The sequence below is a fragment of the Caretta caretta genome, chromosome 8 (genome assembly GCF_965140235.1).
Source record: "Caretta caretta isolate rCarCar2 chromosome 8, rCarCar1.hap1, whole genome shotgun sequence".
Classification (NCBI taxonomy): domain Eukaryota; kingdom Metazoa; phylum Chordata; order Testudines; family Cheloniidae; genus Caretta; species Caretta caretta.
In genome coordinates this window covers 99,664,638-99,689,920 of record NC_134213.1, presented here as the reverse complement: position 1 = coordinate 99,689,920, position 25,283 = coordinate 99,664,638, and the positions used below count along the sequence as shown (strand labels likewise).

At 47.5% G+C, this 25,283-nt stretch overlaps 1 protein-coding gene and 1 long non-coding RNA gene across 3 annotated transcripts in view; one reads left to right on the top strand and one right to left on the bottom strand.

Annotated features, from left to right (window-relative positions):
• Positions 1-851: 851 nt before the first annotated feature.
• DMRTA2 (DMRT like family A2) lies at positions 852-6,451 on the bottom strand. The gene is made up of 2 exons (XM_048861238.2): positions 4,844-6,451; positions 852-3,680 (listed from the first exon to the last, which is right to left on the bottom strand). The coding sequence occupies exons 1-2, from the start codon at positions 5,334-5,336 to the stop codon at positions 2,812-2,814; spliced, it is 1,362 nt and encodes a 453-aa protein (XP_048717195.1). The 5' UTR covers positions 5,337-6,451; the 3' UTR covers positions 852-2,811.
• Positions 6,452-6,719: 268 nt separating this feature from the next.
• Positions 6,720-25,283, top strand: part of LOC125641387 (uncharacterized) — a 35,544-nt gene continuing 16,980 nt past the window's right edge. Inside the window, exons 1-3 of one of the 2 annotated variants that reach the window (XR_007358038.2) lie at positions 6,720-6,872; positions 7,002-7,036; positions 7,180-9,775. This is a non-coding gene — a long non-coding RNA (uncharacterized LOC125641387). Of the gene's footprint in view, positions 6,873-7,001; positions 7,037-7,179; positions 9,776-25,283 lie in introns of those variants that run through there. The other variant, XR_012669734.1, reaches the window with a different exon arrangement.

Sequence of the window (25,283 nt, the reverse complement as noted above, 5' to 3'; positions counted from 1 at the left end):
CCTGTGTGCGGCAGCTGCATTCTCAACTGTTGGGGGGTTATTTTTTTGTCCAGGCCGGGAATTACTTCAATGGGGACAATGTGTCAGCTTTTTTTTTTTTTTTTTTAAGTTAGCAGCCATAGCCTAAACTATCCATATGAAAGTTAAATATCACGATCCCCATTCTGGGCTGTATAAACCCAGGCTCAAGCAAACCTCCAAGAAACAGCAACAATTCTGATAAATTGTCCGACTCGGCTAACTACACAAGAATGGCTTTTATAATTAAAAAGGAAGCTGAGTTAAACCAACAGCTCCTAAGCTCCTCTCAACAAGGCTAGAAAGGGAGAAATGTGGCAACCTGATTTCTTTAAATAGCAGCTCTTTGTAGCCCATTCATAATCCCAGATATGGAAACTCATCCTGGGCAAAGTCAGCTGCCAAAAAAAAGTTTATTCAGATGCTCAAAGTCCATCTTTTTTCCCCAGTCTACAATAACCCTGGCACTTTATAACCAAATAGACAACTCCTTTTCCAATTAAAGTGGAATTAGGAAACTCAATCAAATTAGCTCACTATTAAAGCCCTTCTTTATTAAACCGTTTTATTGTAGTAATATTAAGTTTCACCCACTCTTGGAACATGAGACTTTTAAAAGTTTCCCTTGTGATATTGATTTGGCTGCTCTCAGGTTGGAGCAGGGTCAACAGTATTTACCTAGGTGTAATCTGTAATATTTACTCCCCAAAAGAACAATCTTAAAATTGTAGCCAACCTGATCAATTGTGAAAGGCAAAGAAGGATCTCACGTTACTCGCTCTGGTTCTTTGATTTTACCCCTGGGCTTCTTTCAGTAACCATGAAGACACACATTTCGTCTCATACACACCAATATATTAACTGGTTTAGAGGAACAGCACTGTCAGTTTCAAGCCAATGTTTACACAGTTATATTTGAAGTGAGAAAGTAAACAGTCCAGCTGTGCCACAGAACAGTTTGGTGGGATTAGGTTTCCATACCAACCAACTTTAGGAGCTTTTACAGTCTTAATTCAACCATGCACTGAACTTGTTCTTTGTGAGTAATAGTTTTCCTGGGCCAAACGCTCCCAGGACAGATAAGAAAATTCCCTCCGCCCTCCCCAATCACTTCTTTTTTTGGGGGGGGAGAGGGTGGGGGCATTGTCCGAAGCTATTGCTGCGCTCGTTCTTATATTCAGTGAAAGAAGAAAAATCGCAGATTTCCTCTACTTTCCTTGAAGAATAATCGGACGCTCTGTTGCCAATGCGATTGATAAATAGTGCCGTTCGTGTACCCTTCCTCCTGAAATTAATGGGCGTTTTAGGACATCAGGATCGGCCCCGATATGAAATTAATTAGAGGACTGCTTTTTTAAACTCCACAAGCTGATTTCGTTCTGCCCGATTTGATTCCGGAACAGAGTTTTGCTATTTAAACAACCTGTCTTTAATAATATTTATTATTTGCTGTTTCTTATCTTGATCATATAGAAGCAATCGAAATCTGCAGTGCAATCATCAGATAAAAAGAAATGGTTTCCCTTTCATCGCTGCAGTCGCAGGATGATCCAGCAACAACGAACACAATTATTTTAACAACACTCTTTGCCTTTCCCTGGGATAATGTCAGATTGTCTAGATACGGGGAAGAAATCAGCAAGCTCCAAACTGGAAAATCCCCTAAAAATGCACTTGAGAAATTTTTTCCTAAACAAATAAAAAATGAAGAATTAGAAATGCAATGATTTGACATTTTGATGGACAAGTAAATCTCTGTATGCTGCGGGTTGTTGTTTGTGTGTGTGTGTGTGTGTGTTTTTAAATGTATAGATGCTCATCAGATTGTCTGCTTCAACCATGACATAAAATTTAACAAACATGTTCAGAAAGTTCCTAAATTATTTGCATTAATCTGCCTTAAATATTGACTTTACTTGTTTGCCAAAACATTGTTCCATAAAATATCATTGGCCATTTGTAAGACTGATTTTTAATAGAAAATAACATTTATTTCTAGTATTTCTATGAAATGGAAACAGAAAGTAATGGTTAGAAACGGCAAGAAGTTTGCTACATTGGAACCAGAAAGAAATTTTCTTGCGGATCACAAATGAAGAGGCTCATTAAACCGTTATACAGCATTGGCGGCTGGGTCCTACGGACAGTTACAAATATATCTACTTTACAATGTTATATACAGATTATAACATTTCCTGGAAGGGGTGGGCGGGAAGGCTTTTCAATTTTACAATATATTTAATCTATATACCTGGTAAGTATTACAATGAGAGCTGTCTAACCTTTAGCTTTAATACCAAGTTCACCTACAAGTTACATTAATAACTTAGATTTCCATTTTATAACATTATACACTTGCTAGTATACATATATATATATATATATTATATATATATACCTCACAATTCACCAAGGATATCCATGCTTATGGCCATAAGCAACAAAGAGCGTGACAAACATCTCAACAATGAAAGTGCACCTTTATAACCTGTTTTTTTTTAATACACCTATTAGTTGTCAGCTTTGCCCCACACTCTGTTCCGTGCAGCAGGGGTCTGCGCCCTGCCCTACCATGGAATGGGCTGGAAGGCGAAAGGAAGCGAATCAATCGGTGTCCACATAGTCCCCTCTCTTTCTCTCGCTCTATATTGATATCTTCAGAGAGGCCCTTAGGGTGCAAGGCGTGAGCTGTGATTTGGCAGCTGTCAAGAGACGCAAGGAGGGAGCGAGTCCTTGGCGTCAGCGCGGTGCCCGCGGCCGGCCGGGCGCTGCCCCCGCCGCAGGGGGCTGAGTCTATTGCTTCTCGGGGGTGTTGTTGACCATGGGCCCGTAGAGGCCGCTGGAGTAGACCTGCTCCTTGTGCACGGCGGAGCGGTCCCGCATGAGGTCGCTGAAGGCGTAGTCCATGGGCGGCCGGAAGCCCAGCGTGGGCATGAGGCCGGCGGTGGAGTAGGGGGCCATGAAGGCCAGTCCCCGGCTGTGCGCCGAGTAGGCCAGGCGCAGGGGGTTGAGGCCCAGGTGGGTGCCCAGCGGGTAGGCGCTGGCCTCGGCGCCGAAGTGGCTGGCGTTGGGCTGCAGGGGCGAGAAGGCGGAGCGGCTGCCCAGCGTGCCGATGGCCGGGCTCATGGCGCCGGCGATCAAGGGCCGGTGGTGGGCGGCGGCGGCGGCCGGGCTGGGCTGCAGGGCGCCGTCCCGGGCCCAGCTCTCCTCGGGCCCCTTGTCCGGGCCGCGGTTGTTGAGGATCTGCTCGATGGCCTGCACCACGTCCCCGCCGCAGCCCTGCAGCACCAGCTCCAGCACGCTGCGCCGGTGCGCCGGGAAGACCCGCGTCAGGATGTCGATGGGAGTCCGCTGGCGGCCGCCGGCCGAGGGCGACGGGTCCTGCTCGTCCTTCTCGGCCTCCGAGCCCGAGTCGGAGCCCAGCGGGCTGATGGAGCCCGGGCTCTCCTCGCCCTCCTTCGGCCCCTTGGAGACGGGCGAGCTGAGGAGGGACTCGCCGTCCCCGTTCTCCGAGCCCGAGCCGTGGCGAGCTTCTGGGGAGGAGGTGCCCGGCACCGACTCCCCATCCGGAGACAGGGGCTTCCCGCCCGCCTGCTGCGGGGTCACAGCCCGGCTGGGCAGCAGCGTCTTGGGGAACAGGTCGAACTTCTGCAGCTTGGAGTCTGCAAGGGAAAGCAAGGAGCCCAGTGAGTGCAGCGGCCGGGACCGGACCGGCGCCGCCTGGCCCTGCAGCCCCACAGAGCAGCGGCCCGCGGGGAGCCTCTTGGGCCTAGGGAGAAAAGGCCTGGAACAAACGCAGATACAGCTCTGGCCATAGAGACAAGAGGGCCCCAGCAGCTCCAGGTTGGGTCCCCAGACCCCTTCCCACCCATCCTCAGCCCCTTGGATTTCTGCCACCGGAGATACTTGGAGGCACTTAGTATTTATTCATTCCTTGACACAGTTTTGTGTCTCAGGACACAGAGAGTGGGGACCCAGCTCCTGCCCTGCGAGGCTGCAGCCTGGTCTCTGGCTTGGATTCAGTCCCTCCCCAGAGGACAACTTTCCTTCCAGCCCCCAAGCCTTAAGCAAGGAGATGCCCTCGCTGGCCTTGGACTCAAGATTGAAATCAATCACTCAATCACCTAGTGTGGGTTTTCCATCAGCTGCCCCTCCCCCATCCGTATAAATCAGAGAGGGTGACATGGTTAGGCCAGGAAGGATGGATGGATAAATAGGTGTATGGGATGGATGGATGGATGGATATGTATAGGGATAGATGGATAGAGGGTGTGTGGAGGGATAGATAGACAGATGGGGCCTGTGAGGAGGGGTAGATTGCTATAGGGATGGTTGGTTGGATGAATAGATGTGTATGGAGAGGTAGGGATAGAGGGGGTGTATGGGGATCTGCAGATGGGGTGTATGGAGAGGGAGCGATAGATAGTACAGTATAGGGAGGGATAGACAGATGGGATGTATGTAGATGGATAGACAGATAGTTGGGGTATATAATTGGATGGGGTGGATGGAAATAGATTCGATGGTGTGTATGGGGATGGATGATGATACATAGAGGGGGTGTATGGGGGTAGACAGATGGGATGTATGTAGATAGATAGACAGATACATGGTGTTTGTGGGGATGGATGATGGATAGTTGGGAGGGGGGTATGGGGATAGCCAGATAGATGGGGGGGTATGGGGGTAGCCAGATAGATGGGGGGGTATGGGGATAGCCAGATAGATGGGGGGTATGGGGTGTACGGGGATGGATGGTGTGTAAGGGGGTAGATAGCTAGCTAGTCCCTGCAGCAGCCTGTCCTGGAGGGGGTCGCTCCCTTACCCGAGCCCCCAGCGCCTCCCTCGCCGCTGGCCCCGCTGCAGACGGAGCCGAAGACCTCGTAGGCTGGCCGGGGCGGGATGATGCCGTTGGCCGCGGCCAGGGCCAGGCCCTCGGCGGTGCCGTAGAGTAGCTGGAGCTCGCGGGCCTCGTTCTCCTCCTGCGCCTGCTGGCGGCGCAGCGCCACCTGCGCGGCCATGACGCGCTGGCGCTCGGCGATCAGGGTGCACTTGGCGCACATGCAGTCCTTCCAGCGGCAGTAGCGCTTGTGGCCCTTCAGCGCCGACACCACCCCGTGGTTCCGGCACCGGGCGCACTTGGGCGTGCGCGGGTACTTCTCGGCCGCCCGCAGCAGCAGCGGGGGGCCCCGCAGGAGGCTGCCGGCCACGCTCACCGGCAAGCTTGCGGCCGCGGCCGCGGCAGCCGCCGCCACCGAGCTGGGGGGCACCGAAGCGGGCGCCGAGGGGACGCTGGGCATTTCCGATCTCAGCTCCATCCTGGCCGCGGGAAGAACCCAGAAACGAGCAAAGCTGCCCCAAAGCAGTGGCCCCTCCGAGGGACTCCCTTCAATACCCACCAAGACCTGGGCGCTACGAACCCCCGGATCTCGCCAGTAAACCCCCAGGGGCGGGCACTACAAACACCGGGATCCTTGTAATACCTGCCTAGACGCCGGCACGATAAACACCCGGATCTCGAGCAAAAGCGGGTATCTGTTAGGTCCCCCTCGCGCCCCAGCCCTGTCAGGGGGTGAAATGCCGCTCAAACGAACCCGCCCCCCGCCTTTCTCTGGTCCAGTCCCTCAAGAGCAAACTGCAGGCCTTGGAGAAACCGGCTTCTCGCTGCGGAGAGAGTTAAAACCCCTTGGCTCCGTTATTGTCCGTGCATCTCTGGCAGGGCGCTGCCAAGCCCATGTCAGAGCGCGCAAGACGCCAGGCTCGAGAGTTCCCTTGCTCACACTGGTCCGATTCTCTGCCGCCAGGTCAAACCCGAGTCCCTTTAATTTTAGTTTATTTCAAAAAAAAAGTGTTACCAATCACGTTTCCCCCTGCAGTGATCCACTGACACCTTTTAAAACAGCAACCACCATTACCAGCCACCGGGACCTGAGTCAGGCAGACCAACGCCTCCTGCCCCCCTGCCAACAACGCCAACGGGGTCAACGATCGCAGAGAAACCAACCCTGTCACGAACTGAAAAGTCCTCTGCAAAAAAAAAACAAAACAAAACAAAAAAACCCAACAACCACCACCCAAGTTACCTCTGCCCCTTGAACGTGATTTTCCCCAGCGACCGCGCAGGATAACTACACCACTCACTCAGCAGAGCCGCCTAAATCAAATACACAGCAGAAAACACAACCCGCCAACCCCCGAGCCCTAGCGCTCCCAGGACTCGGGCAGCTGCAACTTCAAACTTTCCCTGGCACGCAGCGAAAGAGCCTCACCCTCCCTCTCTAATCATCTCCCCTCCTGCCCCCCGGGGAAAGCCCGCCGCCCGGAGCTCCAGCGCCCAGCCCCACTCCGGTCCCCCCGCACTCAGCTCAAGTTCGCATGTGTGACACTTGCAGGGCGAGAGTTGCCAGGAGATAGGGATCTTCGCCGAGGCGCCCGCGATCACTTGCTCTATTGTTGCTCCTTACGTTGCCATTAGACAACATTTGACAACAATGTGGCGCCTGCTATTGGCCAGGGGAGGAACGAGCCCTTTTGATTGGCCACTGGCTGTCTACAGTGTCCGCCCAAAGCTGCTCTCAAATAAACTGGGCTTTAAGGAAACTAGGAGGGTCCTGCTAAGCGAGTTGCATTGAAAAAATCATGACAAATAGTTTCCATTTGTGTGTGTGTGTGTGTGTGTGTGTGTGTGTGTGTGTGTGTGTGTGTGTGTGTGTGTGTGTGTGTGTGTGTGTGTGTGAAATTTGTCTGATTTCTCACTGCCTGATAGTTTTTAAATCCACTTAAAACAGTAGTTTGCCTGACCAATTGTTTGTGTGGTTTGCACTTCAGATTTTCCACGGTGTCACTTGTCAAAGGTGTGTGTGTGGGGGGGTGCAATATATCATGCAAAGTGACAATTCAATTTAAGGTGCCCCCTCTCCCCGCGGCGATTTTGTTGTATAGTAGGACCTAACATTTGTTTTTAACTCACTTTGCAACTGCAGGTGCATTTTACCAGTACAGCCGCAATCCGTGAGAGGTGAGTATGATTTTCGATTTTTATTTAATTTAAAAAATACGGAGAAATGAATCCGGTCACACCCCCCCCCCCCAAAAAAAAAAGTTCGTTGTTTCTCTCCTGGTTTTAATGACTAGCTATTTGTTTAATAACAAATTCAACAGGCACCGTCTTGAGTTTCCACAGGACAGTTCAAACAGGGTTTATACATCCTTGAGCAACGGGGCTGTCGTGCTGGTAGCTGTGTCCAGTTTTTGTTTTAACATTAACCACCCTGGCTCGACGTCATCCTCCGTGGTAATCAGTTTGCGCTGAGAGGGAGTAGCAGGTTTGGGATCTTGGAACTTGTGAAGTTAACGCAACTCTCCTTTTCGGGAAGGAATATTTTGGCTAAAGTTCCCATCTCTGTGTTCCACACGAAGGATCTGCGATGATTAATAATCGTTATTATTTTGTTAATTTCTTGTGCTTTTCTGTTGCCTTAATTTGTTGCCCCTTGATAACGATAATGAATGAAAATACAAGCAACCGTTTAGAGAGAGTCGATAACGAGCTGGAGCACTTGGCTTTGTTAGAATGGAACGTATCACCTCTCAAAGCCTTGCTTATACCGCTCAGCGAAAGAAAGGGTGGGCAGTGTTCGTGGGGGCTAAGTTAAGCGAGTGCAATGACATGGTTCCTCCGTATGGAGTTAGCATTTTCTATGCTAGGGAAGCAAGTTGTAGACTGAGGTGCGTGTGTGCTGAACAGATTGGTTAAAACCCTTTGGGGTTCCCAGCCGAGTCTGGGAAGAACTAAAATAATTTCGTTCGCTTTAATTTTTTTAACCGCCCCCCACCTTCCTTGTGGGGAATTAAAATTCAAACTTGACAATATAAGCGGATATAGATGATGATCTGGGGTGTTTTTGCGAGCGCTTAACTGCAGAATAGCTGCGGATAATGCCCTTGCCTTTTGCTTCCTTTGTAATCGTTCTTCCGTGTGAAGTAGCTTTTTGCTGAAAAATACAATTGCAAGGCATCGCATCTCGCAGACACACTGATATTTGTCTGATATTTGCATCGGTCTTCTTACTTTAAAAATAAAGTATAATCTTTCCCTTCGGAGTACTGAGACTGGTGTTGAAAGCTGCCACCCGCTTCTCGTAGCTAGGTGTCATAACACCTTTATTTAATGCAGCCAAGAAGTCAAAATAGCTGCTTTAATTTTATCTGCAACCACTCATTTTATTCTCCAGGGAGACTGTATCAGAGCTCCGGGTTTAGCTGGGAATTCGTTTACTTGGATCAGACTGAATGAGAAACTTTTTTTTATTGTGTTTTATCTAGGCTTATTGCGCTAAACATGTGTCCCTTTTTTCCTTGCAAAGCTATTTCATTACTTGTTTGGTTTTGTCATTTATCTGCAACCCCACTCCCCGGCATTCTGTGATCACTAACAAACACAGAGAACAGCTTATGTTTATGTCCTCCTCGCTCTTCCTTTTCAACTTAAATTTAAATGAGAGGGCTAGATCATCCTTTGCATTTAAGGTAGTTTTTTTAATGACCTCATGTATTATATAAATAGTTTGGAGATGATTATGGCAAAATTAGCCACTCACAAACCAGCTACTGGGATTTCAATTTTTTTTTTTTACGGGAATGTATCAAATTGTCATCCCTCTGCTGAGATTACAAGAGCAGGAATAGCATTTTAAAATTTATTGGCTATATACGCGTTTATATATATCTACCTACCTACCTAGATGTCTCTCTATATAGCTCTATTATATATTTCATCATGTGTGTGGATATATATAGACAAAATGATTATATTATATATACACAATATAATATAGACGTATGTTCTTACACACATTTTATATATAATTTGTATCCCAATTAAAAATTCTGTATTTCCCTTCATACTTCCATCCGTTTAGCTTTTGGACTAGCTTCAGTGTCGATCCAATATTTCTGTATTTGCTATTTATTGAAAAATGTTTATTAACAGAGGGTGTAAAGAGGCCCTAAGCAGCAGCACGTGGTTGGTAACAATAGCAATTGTTAAAAGCTAGCGAGATATATTGCTTGTTTTTACCTAGGTTTCCATCTATTGGCTCCCCCCACCCACTCCCATTGCAAACGCATGCACATGTGTATACACAGATACACATAGAAACAGGGTGTACAGGTGAAGATTAATTGTACGTTCTACCGTTTACGTCTACACAGAACTCGTTTCAGATTCATCCTAGCAAGAAAGCGCCCTTGCTGGACAGGAAACATTTTCTGCTCTAAAGCCGAATCTCAGCAGTCATTAAAGGTTAAGCCAAACGGCTCCTCTCTCTTTTCACTCTTTCGAGTTTGGTTCCTTGAGGAAAAAGCCAGGGACCCCAGCCTCCCTTTTCACCGGAGATTTTAACTAAATAATCATTTACTTCCACCCTGCTTTTTCGGGGGGGTGTCTCTGTCCTGAAACGTATGCTCCCCCCCCCCCCCCCCGCCTGATCCTGGAGCCATTTCAAAGGTGTTATTCAAGCAAAATAAAACTGGCTGCAAATTAGATCCATGCTGCATACCCTCTAAGCAGCGTTAACGCCTCACTTTCACAGTTTGCCATTGAGCTACGGAGGCACCGCGATGAAGGGTTTTCTACAGACTGGCCATAGGGATGACCTAGCAATACGTGTGAAGGGAGGACTGTGGTGCGCTGTTTATTTTTCACAGTGTCTGTTTTGTACTTGACCAACCACAATAAAATCGCCATCTCAATCTCTGGGCTTGTGTCTTTCTTGGTGTGTGTGGTTTGATTGTTTTCGAGCCAGAAGAGTATCAATCTTTCGATCGCTTTTCAGTGTAATGAGGAGTGGGCCGAACCGCGAGGTGGTGGGGGTGGGGAATGGGGAATCCAGACTTACAAACCTAATAAAATACAACTTTCGCTCACGCTCTGGCTTGGCAGCTCTTTCCACCCCCTTTAAGCCACGAGGAGGGCTTGTGTTTTTGTTTTACTGGGAGCTGAATTTCCTTTTGTGCCGAGCTGCCCGGACCCCTGGAAGAGCAGGCAAAGGGCCTGGTGTGTATTTCACCTTGGCTAATTTGAAATGCAGACACCCAAGCGTAGGTAAGGGTGTTGTCACCACCAGGCACTGGAGTGAGGGTTGGCGGGGGAGACTTGTCCTGTGGCTATTGGTTTTTCCTGATCGCCTACGGCCCTTGGTACAAGGTTTGGGCCGAATTGCTGCTCTTGGGACGTTTCAGAGTATAATGGTCCTTTAGCTGCGAAGTTTGGGTTCTCACTGGCTTTAATGTCCTTTCAGCTGCCCAAAGCAGGCATGCTGGCTTGTGTTAAGCGCCCGGTAACTTTTCATTTCATGTCGCCCTATCGTGTCACTTTAGAAAGAGAAACTTCTGGGGAGTTTTACTTACCCTTTTCATCAGCCTCTGACCCGGGAACAAACTACTCATCTGAAGGCCGAGGCAGGACTGCAGGATCGGGCCCCTGGCATGACTGGCTTGTGTTAGCTATTAACAAATCCGTTCCCGACGGAGGGGACGTAGTACATCACACAAATTAGGTTGTTAAAATGCTGGAGCTCAGCTTTGTTTCATAATTTAGATTTAGTATTTGCCGAAGAGACGCGTAGAAAAGAATTTTACTTCGTTAAAAGTCAAAAGAGAGAGGACTAGTTCGTTATTTGCTTTACATACGAAGCGCCATTACTAATTATTACGGTTATTGTATTTGAATTTGGGAGCCTCAAAAAACACGTGAAGTTAACGGACGTGATTAAATGGCCCGCATCTGGTTTAGTTAGATAAAACTTTGAGACACAACTTTAAGAAAAAAAGACCTAGTATTTATAAATGCCTATTTTCCACATCACCGCTATTGCAGATTGTTTATTTAAAAAGCATGCTTTATCTTTCTTATTGCTACGCTGCAAAAATTGGAGATAACTGCATACAACGGTCAGGCAGCAATTCCCAATTACAGTTAATAAAATCTTAATTAAAAAGAGACCTTCCATTGGTTGGTAGGAGAGAGAGTGAGCGCAGGAGCTTCCGGAAGCATTCCAGAGAAATATAGTTCTTGATTAGTGTATTTTCATCTCGTTCTTAGCAGTCGACAGTTTGTAAGTACCTGCTAATGTTAGTGCTCTTTAAGGTTTCAATTGTTCTAGGGGGTTTGCCATTGACTTTTTCATTATTTACCTACTGAATCAAAGTAAGCAAATGCCATCTGTTTCCCTGCTGCTATCATCTTCACTTTAATTATCCGCCCAGCAGCCTAATAGAGATGATATTAAACTAAATCTTTTTGACATTAAAAGTAATTATCCCCAAACCAATATTGCAAGAATGAAAATTACCCTCCCCCACAAAAAAAAATGTACATTGCTACCCCTCCCTCCCCCCAGGAAACGCAACCTCGTCAGCTCATTGAATGGCGAAAGAGAGATTCCGTTAGTTGGGGCTTCAACATTTTTGAAACATCACTAAGTCGCTTACTCTGCTCTCCAGTGAAAAAGTGTGGCTGAAGTGTAGAAAAATAATGATTGTGAACATCAGTGGATGGTTTCCTTATTGCACCTAGTCCCACCGAGTTTTCGGTATTTTGTATCCTTTAGTAACAATTCCTGGTGCTTAGCTATAGCGTAAAGGCGACGTGAGCTGACGAATTTAGTGCAGTCCTGGGCATTAATGTGAGGGTGAGAGCTGAACTCAGCAACAGCAGTCGGCCCAACCCAGGCTGGGTGCGTTAGGATGCAGATCGCTATTTCAAACTTAAAAAGAAAAGTCTCGCCCTGTCCAACTGCATCATCCAGAGGACGGTCGTTATAGAGACATTAGGAGCCGATTCATAATTAACTGGGGGAAGGCGCGTTTTTTAGCAGATGGTCTCTTGGTGCAAGTGAGCTGTAGCTCACGAAAGCTCATGCTCAAATAAATTGGTTATTCTCTAAGGTGCCACAAGTCCTCCTTTTCTTTTTACCTCCAACCAGTCATTTCACTTATAGACTCAAACTTCTCCGCCATTCCTTCTTCGACTCGCTTTCGCAGGAACCGGAGACGCGTCCCCGTTCCCTTCAAATATGTGCTAAACTGAGCTAATTTTAATTGCATGTTTCAACTTTGCTAATTAAATAGAGTGGTCTAATTAAAAGTGACTAGGGAACAGTTTTAATTCAACCGTCTACTTTTTTAACAATCCATTATGCAACAAATCCCGAGTAAGCCCTCCCTTTAAAGAGCTACAGATGATTGAGTTTTTACACCTTTTTACACGCTCACAATGGGGAGACTTGACCCAACATATGTAGCACCGCGGCTCTGCCCCCTCGGCTCCCTGGTGGGGTATTGGAAGCGGACTGTCTAGCTGCTTTTGCCCCGCCTGAGCGCTGCTGGACCCCGGATTGCCTTCCAGGGGCTCCCCGCTGGAAGTGCTGAGACTGTTAGCCCCGCAGAGGTTAGAGTAGCACATCCCCAGGACAGCAGCGCAGGATTTGGGAAAAAAACGGGCTCTTTACACGCTTCATCTCTTCACCAAGTGCTCATTAGGTTGTTAACCTCTGGTTCACATGAAAGGGGCATGTGATGAATCCCCTCCCGAACAAATGGAAGCATCCCCCCTCAGGCACTGAACAAAGCCCTTAAAATAACTGCACAAGAAAGCCTTTAGTTGTTACTCTAAAATTTCTTTTCCTCCAAGCGCTTGTGCCCATCCACAGAAAAGTGGGCCTTTGATGTTGACCAGTGGCTCCCTGGTTTGGCTAAAACACTGTCTGGGATTACCCAAGGGAGGGGAAAGAAATCTTAATCATTTTAACAAGGGGGAAGAGGGAAGGCGCCCCCTTACACAGAGACACCGAGGAACGCCCCGAACGAACCACACTGGGACCCCCAAACCCCAACCTCCTGGGGCACACAAGGCCCGTTGTCCTGGACGCTGGGTTTTGCCAGATAACTGGAGAGCTTTGAGTCGCCCCTCCCCCGGGGACAGGGCAATGTTGCTGAACTTGTGAAGAACAGCTCCACCCTCCCCCGAAAGAGGCAGGTTAAAGGAAATTCACACAAGTGTTTGCATGCGGCTCCGAGGTGAAATGCCTTTTCCCTCGGCAGGGCTGGGCGCACAGGCTTACCAGCGAAGGGGGTGGCGGTGTGGGGGGGTACATGCAGGCCTGGCAGATTGGCAAAGGAAAGCGCCCAGCCCGCCGTGAGTCAGTGACGCCTGGCTCCTGTCTCTCGTGGGATCACACAACCGCTGCCTACCTGCCACGCGTTTGGGTGGGACCCAGTGAGGTGCCCCCCCCCCTTCAGCAACTGCGGGTCCCGGGGCCCTGGCTGCCTCTTAGAACAAAGGTGGGCAACCAGAGCGTCTCCTGAAACACACAGGCTCACCTTGGAAAGCAAAGCTCCCTCCCTGCGCGCTCCAGAGAATAGCGCCCTTACGGGCAGCTAACTGCGGGCTCGCCAGGGAAGCAGCAGGTCGGAGGACCCGGCCCCAGCATTCCCACAGCCATTGCATGGATTTTAAGCTCTTTAAACCCATTCCTTCCCTCGCTGTCTTTCTCTCTCGCGCGCTCTTTTTTATTCCCCAGCCCCTCGGGCATGGATTAAAGTGACAGACAATTTTCCCTTCGCACCTTATTGCTGGTTAAATGCACTTGGAGGTAATGTGAATAGGGCGGTGGGGGAGGGGGGATCGGTGGGCACACTGTGTGTGTGTGTGTTTGTGTGTGTAGCACTACACAGCGATTTGTGCTGAAGGTGGAGCAGAAGCAACAGATCGGGTACAAAGTATTCCAGCAAAGGCTGGAGACTGGCTGTTTGCGGGGGAACAGTGGGGTTTTTCCTAGGGTGGAAGTGAGCTCATGGGTTCGCAGCTATCTGGGGGCTGAGGCTGCTTCCCTTGGGCACGCTGCTAAATAGCACCCTAGTGGCACCTTCCAGGTGGTGGTGGGAGGGCAGCAACATGCGAGGCTGTTTAAACTTCACTTGGCTTTGCAAGTCATGGTAAAACCTCTGACGCATCCCCCGCAATGAGCTACAACCTTCCGAAGAACAGGGGTCGGGGGTGGGGGGTGTCTGATCACCGTGGCCTGCACTTTGGAGACACACACACATACATACAGGTAGAGAGGAGCAAGACCTACAGAGACTCAGGGAAGCGCTGCATTACTAATTTACTATATGGCACTCGGAGAGGTTCATTAAAAGGGCTGTTGTCGGCTCCTAAAGTTCCGAGAGCTTTTTAATTATATTTTATATTCTCCTACCCTATCCTAACTTCAAACACATGGTAAATAGGATTTGCTGTTTTGTTTCAGGTAAAACCCAATAATTAAAATTCAAGCCCCGTCCCATGCATCTGCTTCTTCTTTGCCAAATGAATTGAAGGCAGAGAGAAAAGAGATTGCATTGAGATCACAGATGGGATGCAGGTTTTTGGAAGAAATTTGAGAAACACCATTGTCCAAAATCAAAACTCAATGTCTTGCCCTACAAAGGGGGCTGCTTTAAGCCCCTCAACTTCTATGGGGCTTGTTTTTTAAACTTTAAGTGTTCCACACAATGAGCTGCCACCTAAATGTCACAACCACGCTAAGTGTGTCTCGCTGCAAAGGATGCAAAAAATGAAGGGAGCAAAGGGAAAGAGTATAATGAAAAACCTAGGACTCCTCACGTTTACCAGATCCCTAATGCCTGGTGGGGCCAGGAGGGGAGAGGCCAGCGGAACTGCTGGGGCGGGTGGATTTTGGGGGTAATACCCATGTTAATTACATGGATAACATCTTTAAGGTGAGGGGCTAGCTCCTGCCCCAGCCAGCGCTGGGGGGAATCCCATATTGTGGAGAGTAAATTGCTTCACTAGCCGAAAGCACGAAGACAACCCTTTTATTCTTATTCATGATCGGGACAGCTCCACTCGGATTTGCCGAAGCAGTTTTTATCCTCCTCCTGTGGAAATCTGTTTGTTGCCCTAGTAACTCAGGAGCTTAAAAGTCCTCCCGGAATGTGATGGATAAATACAACCTATGCCGTGCAAGACTTCGAAAGAGTTTGAGGGGCGGGAGGGTGGGAGAGGGTTGATTTAATAGCATCGTTAAAAAATACACTTTGGGGGAAAAAATAATTCTCGTATTCTTCTGCAATTAACAGGCGCCATTTAATTGGCCCCCTTATGCAAATACTGGCTTCTCCTAAGAAGCTAATGGTGGCACGGCAGCAACAGACACCGCTTGTAACTGTCCGAACCGTGCCTGTGCTTTGGAGGTGCCCACCCGCGCTTGCCGGGGTGAGGTTTGGTTGTGCTATAGCACGGATTTCGCTTCCGTTTTCATAGCTCCGTGCAGCATCGTGGGCACTAATATCGCGAAGTAACTTTAAAACTGACCCAGCGGCGTTCCTGGAGGTGAAGCGCCCCCAGGCTGATCGCTGCCCGCGGGCCATGGCCGTGGGGGCTCCAGGGCAGTAATTGCCGGGCAATCGGATCTCACACCCCCCACCCGCAGCCAGCTCCTTCCTTTGGGCCGGAAATGGGATACCAATACTTCGGGGCAGCGAAGAGAGAGCGGTGTAGAGAGTAACTCAGCAGTCGCTGTGTCAGCGGTGGAGGGAGTTCTGCGCCGGTACAGGCGGATTTTCCAACGGGGGGAGGGAATCGTGGGGATTAGTTGTTATTATTAGTTGGCAAAATCAAAATCAAAAGGGCGCGAGAGCTGGTGGGAAGAGGGGGAGCAGGTTTGCTTCTGCGCCCGCCTGGCAGTTTCTTGAGTCTCTCTGCGCTTACACCTCGAGGATACAAGCCCCCCCCCCCCCCAGTTCCATCAGCGTGGGGGTTTCTCTTCCCGCTGTACAGAGGGAGTGGGCTGAGCGCACCAGGCTGTCGTGAATCACTGCATCGAACCAGACCCAGACCAGAGTGCACACCCTGTGCATTCCCGCCCTCCGCACGCGGCCGTGCTTCCCTGCGCCGCCCCCGGTCCCTGTTCTGCGGCCCCCGAGCAGATGCAGACTTTGCTCTCGGTGCCGCAGGGCGAAGCGACGCAGAAGAGCGTGGGGCAGAACCGAGGACGGGGCTGGCGGTTGGCTGGTTTGTTCCGGGCACCGAGCGACGGGCGTGCCCCGGGATGAATCCGTGGGCCAGAGGCCGCATCGATTTCCAGGCGCGAGCGCGCTCCGCAGTCTCGGCTCGGAGCGATCCCGGCGTCGCGGGGTTGTTTCGATCTGCAGGGGGCGCGCGCTGGGAGAGAGGGGGAGGGGGTCCATGGCGGGCAGGAACCCCGGGCACGTGCTTCCCGCGAGGCCTCCGCTCGAGGCGCTGTGGTCGGGCGAGTCTCTGCGCCACGCGGCACGGAATGGGAGAAAGGGGGAGGGGGGAGGAGACGAAACCAGCCGGACCCCCCCGCCCCCGCGGTGGGGGTTTGCAGGGCGCGCTCTCCCCCAGTGCCTGCGGCTCCCCGCACACCCGCTGCAGACAGGGAAACCTCTTCCCGCTCCCGGGCCTCCTTGGTCCCCGGAGCCGCTCGGGGAGGCAACCGCAGCTGGCTCGCTGTGTGAGGGGCGAGGCGCCGCAGCTGGGCCCTAGGGCTCCCCGCCCCAGCCCGCGGTGCCTGCCCGGCCGCGGCGCCAAGAGACGCCGGGCCCAGGCCCTGACAGCCGCGCTCTGAGGCGGGGCTGCTTCCCGCCCTGCGCCCTGAAATGAGTGTGGGGGGGGGGGGCCGCCGGCCTGCCCCCAGCTTCCTCTGCTGGCTGCCCCAGCCCCACTCCCACATACAGCCCTTCCCCCGCCCCCACCCATATCCCACAAAGCCTCAGCCGCCTCTTCCCCACAGCCCCCTGGGAGGTCCCCTGCTTTCTCTCCTCCTGCCTGGCCCGAGTCCCATTCCCCTTCCTGGGTGGGCCCCACGTTAGCTTCATGCCCCTCAGCCAGTCATCAGAGGGCAGGGCTGGGCCTGTATCTCAGCCTGTAGGCCGGCATCCAATAACAGTTTGATCTAATAATTCCTGGTAGAGTCAACAGAAAGATTCCCATTGCCTGCAGGGGGACAGGATTGGGCCCTAACAGCAAGAATTAGAAAGGGAGAAATTCTTGGCTTAGTTCTGAAGAAAAATAGATTGTGTAAGCCCTTCAGCATCAAGGCAGGTGTAAGGCAGGGGTGGGTCCTGTCTCCTTGTTTGTTTATGCTAGTCATCAACTATGGATTAAAACTATGCGACAGTGACACATATGGCCTAAAATGGAACAATTCAAGGCTGTGTGGTCTAGACTTTGCTCACGCCATTGGTCTTATCAGTGAAGATTCCAACAGCCTACAAAATTGCACAAACCAAGTAAAAGAAGTAATGGAGAAGATAGGTTTGAGATATAATGCAAAGAAATGTAGTCATGTTAATGGGGACTATAGGGACAGAAATCAAAATTGAAGAAGAAAAACTGGAGAAGGTGGACAATTTTACGTATCTTAGAAGTACCGTCAGCCAAGATGGTACTAGTTCCGAGGAAATAATAATAAGAATTGGTAAGGCAAACGCTAAATTTGGAAGACTCAGAAACATCTGGCAACTCAATAACATCTCCCTCAAGACAAAACTGAATGTGTACAAAGCAATTGTTATCGCCATCACAACATATAGCAGTGAGACATGGCAGCTTACCAAGAAAGATATGCAAAAACTGAATGCATTTCATCACAAACGTCTGAGAAGAATATTGGGAATAACATATACAGATAGGAAGACGAATGAAGTCAGAAAAATTACTGGACAAGGTACCCTCTCACAAATAATCTACAAAGGAAGACATCAGTGGCTGGGATATGTGCTGAGAATGGGGGGAAAAAAAACGCTTGCCAAATACCACCCTTGAATGGAAGCCAGAAAACGCAAGAAGAAAGAGGAAGACCACGAATAACAGGGAAAGTTCTGAGTGACATCAAGCACCTCAACATGAAATGGGAAGATTTGGAGAGAAGGGCAGTTGACAGGCAGGGATGGCAAATGTGGGTAGCCCAATGTGCAGCAAAGCACGGGATGGACTAAGGTCTAAGGTAAGTTCTGAAGAACACAGAACATCACTGGAGAAGTGGTAATGAAAGGGGCAAGTAAGTGACTGTGTCTGTCCATAATGCAGATAGATTTGTGACTTGTAACTCAGATGAGGCCAAAAAAGGGGAATGTGATGGCATGAATTTTTGGCAGTTTTGAAACAACGTGAAAGGTATTGGCTAAAATGTACAGTGGCAGGAAAGGACAACAAAGGAATGTTAAGGTTTTCAGATATAAGTTATAAAATCTCAAAGGGCATATGCTATCTACCACTTACATAGACCCATTAAAACGGAATGTGGTTGGACAACATTAGGGGTTCATACATAAAGGACCAAGATAATAAACAGGTTAAAAAGAAAAGAAGAAGAAAGTTGTTTAGTAATGAGAGCAGAGGATTGGGCATCAGGATTCCTGGTTTCTTTTCCTAGTTCAACTAATGACTTCATATTTAAATTTGGACAGGTCATTTAACCTCTCTATTTCAGCTTCCCTGGTTCTAGCTGCTGAAGAGGGGCAGTAGCCTGCCTTGTAGGCTGGGGCCAAGGGGGAAGGGCAAGCAGGAGGGGGCCTTCCAAACAGAGGGTGGGAAGGGCCATGCTGGGCTGTTTGGGAAGGCATAGCCTCCCCTAGCCTATGATACGCACTGCCCATGAGAGAGGTGCAATAAAAAATGTGTAACTTCTGATTCATCAACCATAGTGAAGATAATAGAAAAAAGTATTTTATTATCTTTAATTATAGCTTGAAACATATCTCAAAAGAGTACTGCGAGATCCTCAAATGAAGAGGCTATAAGAACTACAACAGCAAGAAATAATTAAATGAACACCTATGTATTGAGAAGAGTTAACAGAAAAATATGAGGTTTTGCTCTAACAGTACTGTTAATTCTTTGCCTCAATATTCACAGAAAGTGAGAGGCCAAAACAGAGATGAATGAAACACAATGTCTTGTCCTGTACAAGTCACATTTAAAATGAAAAGTATCTGTAACAGAAGTACACCTAGCTTCATTTCAGCAGATTCTGGAGAAATTTTGCTCCACTTTTGTTTTTTCCCAGGAAAAGCAGTACCATGATTGTTTCTCAGCAAGATGAGGCTCTTACTGTTCTAGACATCTTTAGGAAGTCTCCAATCAAAAGGGTTCCCCTGGCCTTTGTTTCATGCTGTTCAACAATAACAAGTCTTACTGGCTGTTTGCTGGAGGCACTTGCCAATAGCCAGGCCTGCTACTGCTGCCTGAGGTTGAGGAATGAAGCCCTCACTTCTGGTTAGATTGGGGAATTCTCATACCCTCTATACTTTTAATATCACAGTGCTCTTGGTGTTGTTTTTGTCTGAGATTTGATAGGCTCAGTTTAACCCTGCAAAAAAGACAAGACACTAATTTATGCTATATTTTACCCTGTGTAACATTGGGTGATTTCTTAGGTCTAACCCAGCACAGACCACTGAGTACAGGTTTTCTTACTGCTTTCTTCTCAGACATTTTTATCCCAAGCTTTGTGTATGCTTTTTATTAGGTGATCTCTTTCACCTCATTGTTGTCCCCTGATTATGTTCTGACAGGAGAAGTCAAAGGCACTGGCTCGGGGAGGCTATCTCCTGGCCAGCCCCGCCCACCCCTACCCCCCTTGGAGCCCAGAGCGCCCCCCCTCCCCGTGCCAGGCAGGCAGTGCATGGCCCCCCCAACTGCTGGCAGGGTGGTGCACGAGCCCCCTGAGCGCCAGGTGAGTGGCATGTGCCTCCCCAACCCCCCAAGCACAGGGTGGGCAGCCCCAGTGCTGGCACACCCCCCATGAGCACTTGGCGACATGGCCTCTGCAACCCAGGGTCCTCCAGTGCTGGGCGGCCCCAGCCACCCCAAGTCCCAGCCACAGGCTGCCCTGGTTCTAGCCCCAGCCTCAGCACGCTTCCCTGAAGAGGAGCAGCAGCCTGCGTGGTAGGCTGGGGCCAAGGGCAAGCAGGAGGGGGCCCTCCAAACAGAGACTGCGCGAGGCCATGCAGGGCTGTTTGGGGGGGCATACAATACACACTGCCCATGAGAGAGGTGCAATAAAAATGTGTAACTTCTGATTCACCAACCATAGTGAAGATAACAGAAAACAGACCAATAGGGCCTTCACTCTTAGCACAGTCCCCACTCTACATACACCTCTGTCAATTTAAAAAGAAATTTCTTCTAATTCTACAACTACTAAGATTTCTCGAGTCAGTATATTTAACTGGCCTTCAGTCTCTGAAAATAACATTTGATTCTAAATTAGAGGCTATTTCATGCTGTATGACTAATGTAGAATATCAGATCAAATCTGTTGGAACCACCCTCAAGCCTTGAAAGCATGAAATTACTAATGGGGCTAATAATTAAAAACATAATATGACTAGGAAAATGTGAAAATCAGAAAAATCATTTACAAAATTGTCTTCTTTGTATTTTGAGCAACAAGCTGGGTGAGATATCTTTTATTGGACCAACTTCTGTTTGTGGAGCTTGAACGCTTGTCTCTTTCACTGAGTTCTTCTTCAGGTCTGGAAAAGGTACCACAACTAAATACAGATTGGTTAAATAATTAACGTATTGAAAGAGACCATTCAAGGTGAAGTGGTCCAGTAACCTTCTCCAGTCATCAGACAAAAGAAGTGGTGATAGTGGATTACAGATTGTTGTAGTAAGCCATAAATCCAGTGTCTTTATTAAGTCCATGATTTTTAGTATCTAGCAACGTTAAGAATTTAAGCTTCCAGGCTCATCTTTTGAAGGTGTTGTGCAGGTTTCATTTGAGGACAAGGTCTGAGAGGGCAGATATTTATTATTTGTATTTTGGGCATTCCTAATTATGTAACTACAACAATGCTAGGTACTAAGAACTGGTGTACCGTACACAGTTAAGTCAATGCAAGATAGCTTACATCGACTTAGCTGTGGATGTGTCTACACTTAAATTTGCTCCGGCCAACATAACTGCCCCGCTATGCCAATTTAATAACACCACCTCCCCGAGCGGCGTAAACTCACAGTTGATGTCGTTAGGATGACGCAGTATCAATGTAGACACTGAGTTACTTACATTTACTGTAACTGGCCTCCAGGAGCTGTCCAGTAATGCCTCACAGTGACCGCTGTATCGATCCTGGTGAGGCTGCGCACTGCCAACACAAGGAGTGTGGTGTGCACATGCACAAGCATTGTAATAACTGCGGCAGCTGTATAGCAATGTAACTTAGGTAGACGTAATTTTGTAGTGTAGATATGGCCTAAGTCTCCTGGTCTGTGGGCATTATTTATTGATTTTCATCCTCACATTTGTATTTCTAAACATTTTTACATCCCTGTTAAATTTTCTTTGGATTTTGATACCAGTTTCATTTTCTCAGAATTTTTTTTAGCATGTAATAATTGATTGCGTGAAAGTGTTTTAAAACAAATTCATGATGTATTTGCATTTTTTTAAATGACAAGAAAAGGGTTTTTTTCCCTTCATGATCGTAAAATGACTCAGCCAAAAAAAATAAAATATCTTGATTTAAGATCAAAATTTCAGATTTCAGAATTCCACAAATTTGTCATGTTTCTTGCCAAACAGATTAATTCAGGGTGCCAAAATTTATTACGATGATTAGACTAATGGTTCCAGGGCCATTCTTGTCATTGTCGCTACAGTAACACAAAAATGAAATCTTTCCTCTAGAAGAGGAGGAAGTAATAGAAAATTCAGTCTTCCCTGAATATGACCAATTTTACTATTTTCCTTTGTTTGGAAAGGAATTTTAAGAGAGAGAGACTAGTAGGGTGCACTTCATAGAGTTAAAACTTGATATGCCAAAATGTGGATATTGGAAACCAATGTCATTTGCCACCCCTTTGCCTGGTGAGATGGAAAGAAAGCAATCTTTCCCTTTCCTCTCTAAGGTTTATATATGCCCTTCGGGCTAGATTTTCTTCTAATTCTTTCCAGAGATGGACAGGCCTTTTAGCCAACTTTGTGCTTCTCCAATTCTGGCCAGCCTCCTGTCTAGGTTTGTGCCAGCTTGTAATCACCCGATAGGCTTGTATGTCATCTGAAAATAGTCTGATCACACTGCGGTCCAAACACACTTTCCTCTCACCTTCTCCCCGCCCCATATGCCAGAGCTAGGATAGAACTGTTATACTATCCCTATGCCATCTGACTAGTGCCATGACAATGGGGATATGTTCTGCGGGAGTCTTTTAAGGCCCATTGTGTTATGGCAATGGGGCCATATTGTTGGATATTATCAGGGCATTGGTGTTCAGTTGACTTTTGAATAGCTGCTTAAATGTTTATTTTTTCAATTACTTCATTTTATACAGGTAATGCACCATTACATATTTGGTAACTGTTGCACCTTTATAAATGAAATGACCCCACCCCCCTTGCAAAACAAACTGGGAGGAAGGGTTGTGGTCCTCAGCTCCTAGAAAATACTAAAGAGTTTGTATTACGTGACAGGCAGCTCTCATGGATTCAAAGACAACGTATATGCCCGCATTCTAAGCCAACACAAGAGTGAACTGTTTTCTTTTGTACCCAAAGTCTTAATCAGAATAAGACTTTGGGTACAAAAGAATAAGACAGAAATTTATCACTCAGTTTGGGGCTATATTGAAGTGAATCTATATGTAACTATAATTTACCCTTCATAGACTTTAGTGCCAGAAGGGACCATCATGATTATCTAGTCTGACCTCCTGTACATTGCAGGCTACAGAACCTCACCAACTCACTCCTGTAACACATCCCTAACCTCTGGCTGAGTTACTTAAATCATGATTTGAGGACTTCAAGACTTCAAGTTACAGAGAATCTACCATTTACTCTATAGTTCAGGAGTTCTCAAACTTCATTGCACCATGACCCCCTTTTGAAAACAAAAATTACTACATGACCCCAGGAGGGCCAAAGTGAAAACCCAAGCACCACTGCCCTGAGTGAGTGTGTGTGTGTGTGGGGGGGGGGGGGGGGAGAGGGAGGCGCAGCAGCAAAGCTGAGGCCCCAGGGCTTCAGCCCCAGGTAGGGGGCCTGTAACTTGAGCCCTGCTGCCCAGAGCTGAAGCCCTGGAACTTTAGCCCCAGGCAGTCTAAGCCAGCTCTGACGACCCCATTAAAATGGAGTTGTGACCCACTTTGGGGTTCTGACCCACAGTTTGAGAACCACTGCTCTAGTTTAAACCCTCAAGTGCCCGATGCTGCAGAGGAAGGCTAAAAAACCCCAGGGTCTCTGCCAATATGACCCCGGGGGAAAATTCTTTCCTGACCCCAAACATGGCAGTCAGTAGAACCCTGAATATTTTGGCAAGATCCAGCCAGACCCCTGGGAAAGAATTCTTTGTAGTAACTCGGAGCCCTCCCCATTTAGTGTCCCATCACCGGCTATGGGGGATATTTGCTACTAGCACTCAAAGTCTGGGTAAGATGACTTTTTGGGAACAAGGCCTCTCATTTCACATTATGCATTGTAATTTTTTTGACCTGAAAGACCATCCTCACCCTTTGGTTCACAGCCTAGTTAACAGAATTGTCTGCCATGCTTGAGCTATTACAGATAACATTCCATTGAAAGAATGTAGAGTGCAAAATCTTCAGACTTATTGTATATTTAGAAACAAAGTATGAACTTCCTCTTAATTACCAGATAATTATTAACTTTCCCTTAGTTACAGTGACACCAGCAATGTGAAAATCACCTTTCAGTTTGAAAAATTGATACCAACTATAGCTAAAAACAGCACCTGAGATTACTTTAACAAAGAAGTTAGCAAATATATATAATTTCGCTATTTTCTCCAGTTTGTTTGCTTTGTGCATTTGGCAGCAAATCGTGAACAACCAGTTCCACTATTCCCTTGTACACTAAAGTTTCTGGCTTGCTGAAAAGATCCTTGTGAACAAGAGAGCAAAGACGTCCATTTGCATTGTTAAAAATAATTTTAAATAATGTCAGGACAGACCATTTCAAGGGGAGGGGCATCCAAAACTGAACATTTTTGAAACTAGTCAATCTACAAATATTAAAATTAACAATGCCCTCGTAATTACTGTTTTTTATGGCAACTTCTTCCAAATTCCTTTGTGCGGTTTTCATTCTACACTCTGTTGGCTGGTCTTCATTTACAGGCTTGATGGCCTCTTTTCACCGTGCAAAAGGGCCATACAGCTATTGTTACTGTACTCCTGAGGATCCCTTCTAGGTAGGTACATCATTGGATGGCACAAGATCTGTGTTGTAGCAGTTCTAACACTATTCCCTTTCCCAGCCTAAGGGGTGTAGCTGGAGAGTTATGCAGTGCTCAGGTGACCATGGTTTCTTTGGGCTATAGGCAGCTGCTGAGAGCAGCCCCATGGCTTCTTCTAAAATACAGTGAGGCCAAACCAGCACTGAAGTTGGGACCAGGATCAGGGAGCCACAAAGGTGGCCATGGCATTATGCCAACCCTTCTCTGGTCCTCCCCTGAAAACAGTTAAGTCAGACCAGAGAATATGGGCTTATATATGTAACTATCATAGTTATCTCAGTTACCTGCTGCTCCTTGGTTTCAATAAAAATCTAGTGACAAAATGTAGTTGTAATTCATCTTGAAAAGTCAGGGTATTTTTAGGAGATGGACAAATCTGTGTTTATCCCAGAAGGTAAAGCAATCTTTAGGGATGTCCAGAGGGCGAAGTAGATGGAATAGATTATTATTGTATCTTGCATTTCTGAATGGATAAAGAGTAGTTTGCATGTATAGTAATTATTTAATGAAACAACTTATCCATGCCCCACAAATGAGGTAAGCATCCAGTCCGAAACTGGAAATGGGTCAGGACACATGAGAAAGGTATGTCAGAAAATATGAACAAGGAAAGCAAAACAGGGTTGCCAAAGTAATATTTTTATAATTATTTTACTAATTAAATCAAGGAGAAAAAATAAAAATGCCCCAAAGCATTGAAGAGAGCTTTTACTGTTAAATTAAATATGCTGTAAGAGAAATGATAATTGTAAACCCTAAAAAGGCCAGTTATGGAAATTTGTAGCCAGGTTTTGAAGTGTGTAGTTTGGCAAGGGAGAGGATATAGTCATACCACCAATACTTTTTGTTGTATGGACACAATAACTTGTGTATCAGAAAGTGCTCGGATATATTCAAAACTGAAGCTACTATTTCACTGTATAACACAACTCTTCCTTATTTAAATGAGTAGGCTTTGTAGAAAGAGTGGG

Excerpts from the sequence above, each read along its gene's own strand:
- DMRTA2 (XM_048861238.2), bottom strand. The coding sequence starts at position 5,336 with ATGGAGCTGAGATCGGAAATGCCCAGCGTCCCCTCGGCGCCCGCTTCG. Across the intron at positions 3,681-4,843 it reads GGGAGGCGCTGGGGGCTCGG|ACTCCAAGCTGCAGAAGTTC; the intron begins GTAAGGGAGCGA and ends TTTCCCTTGCAG.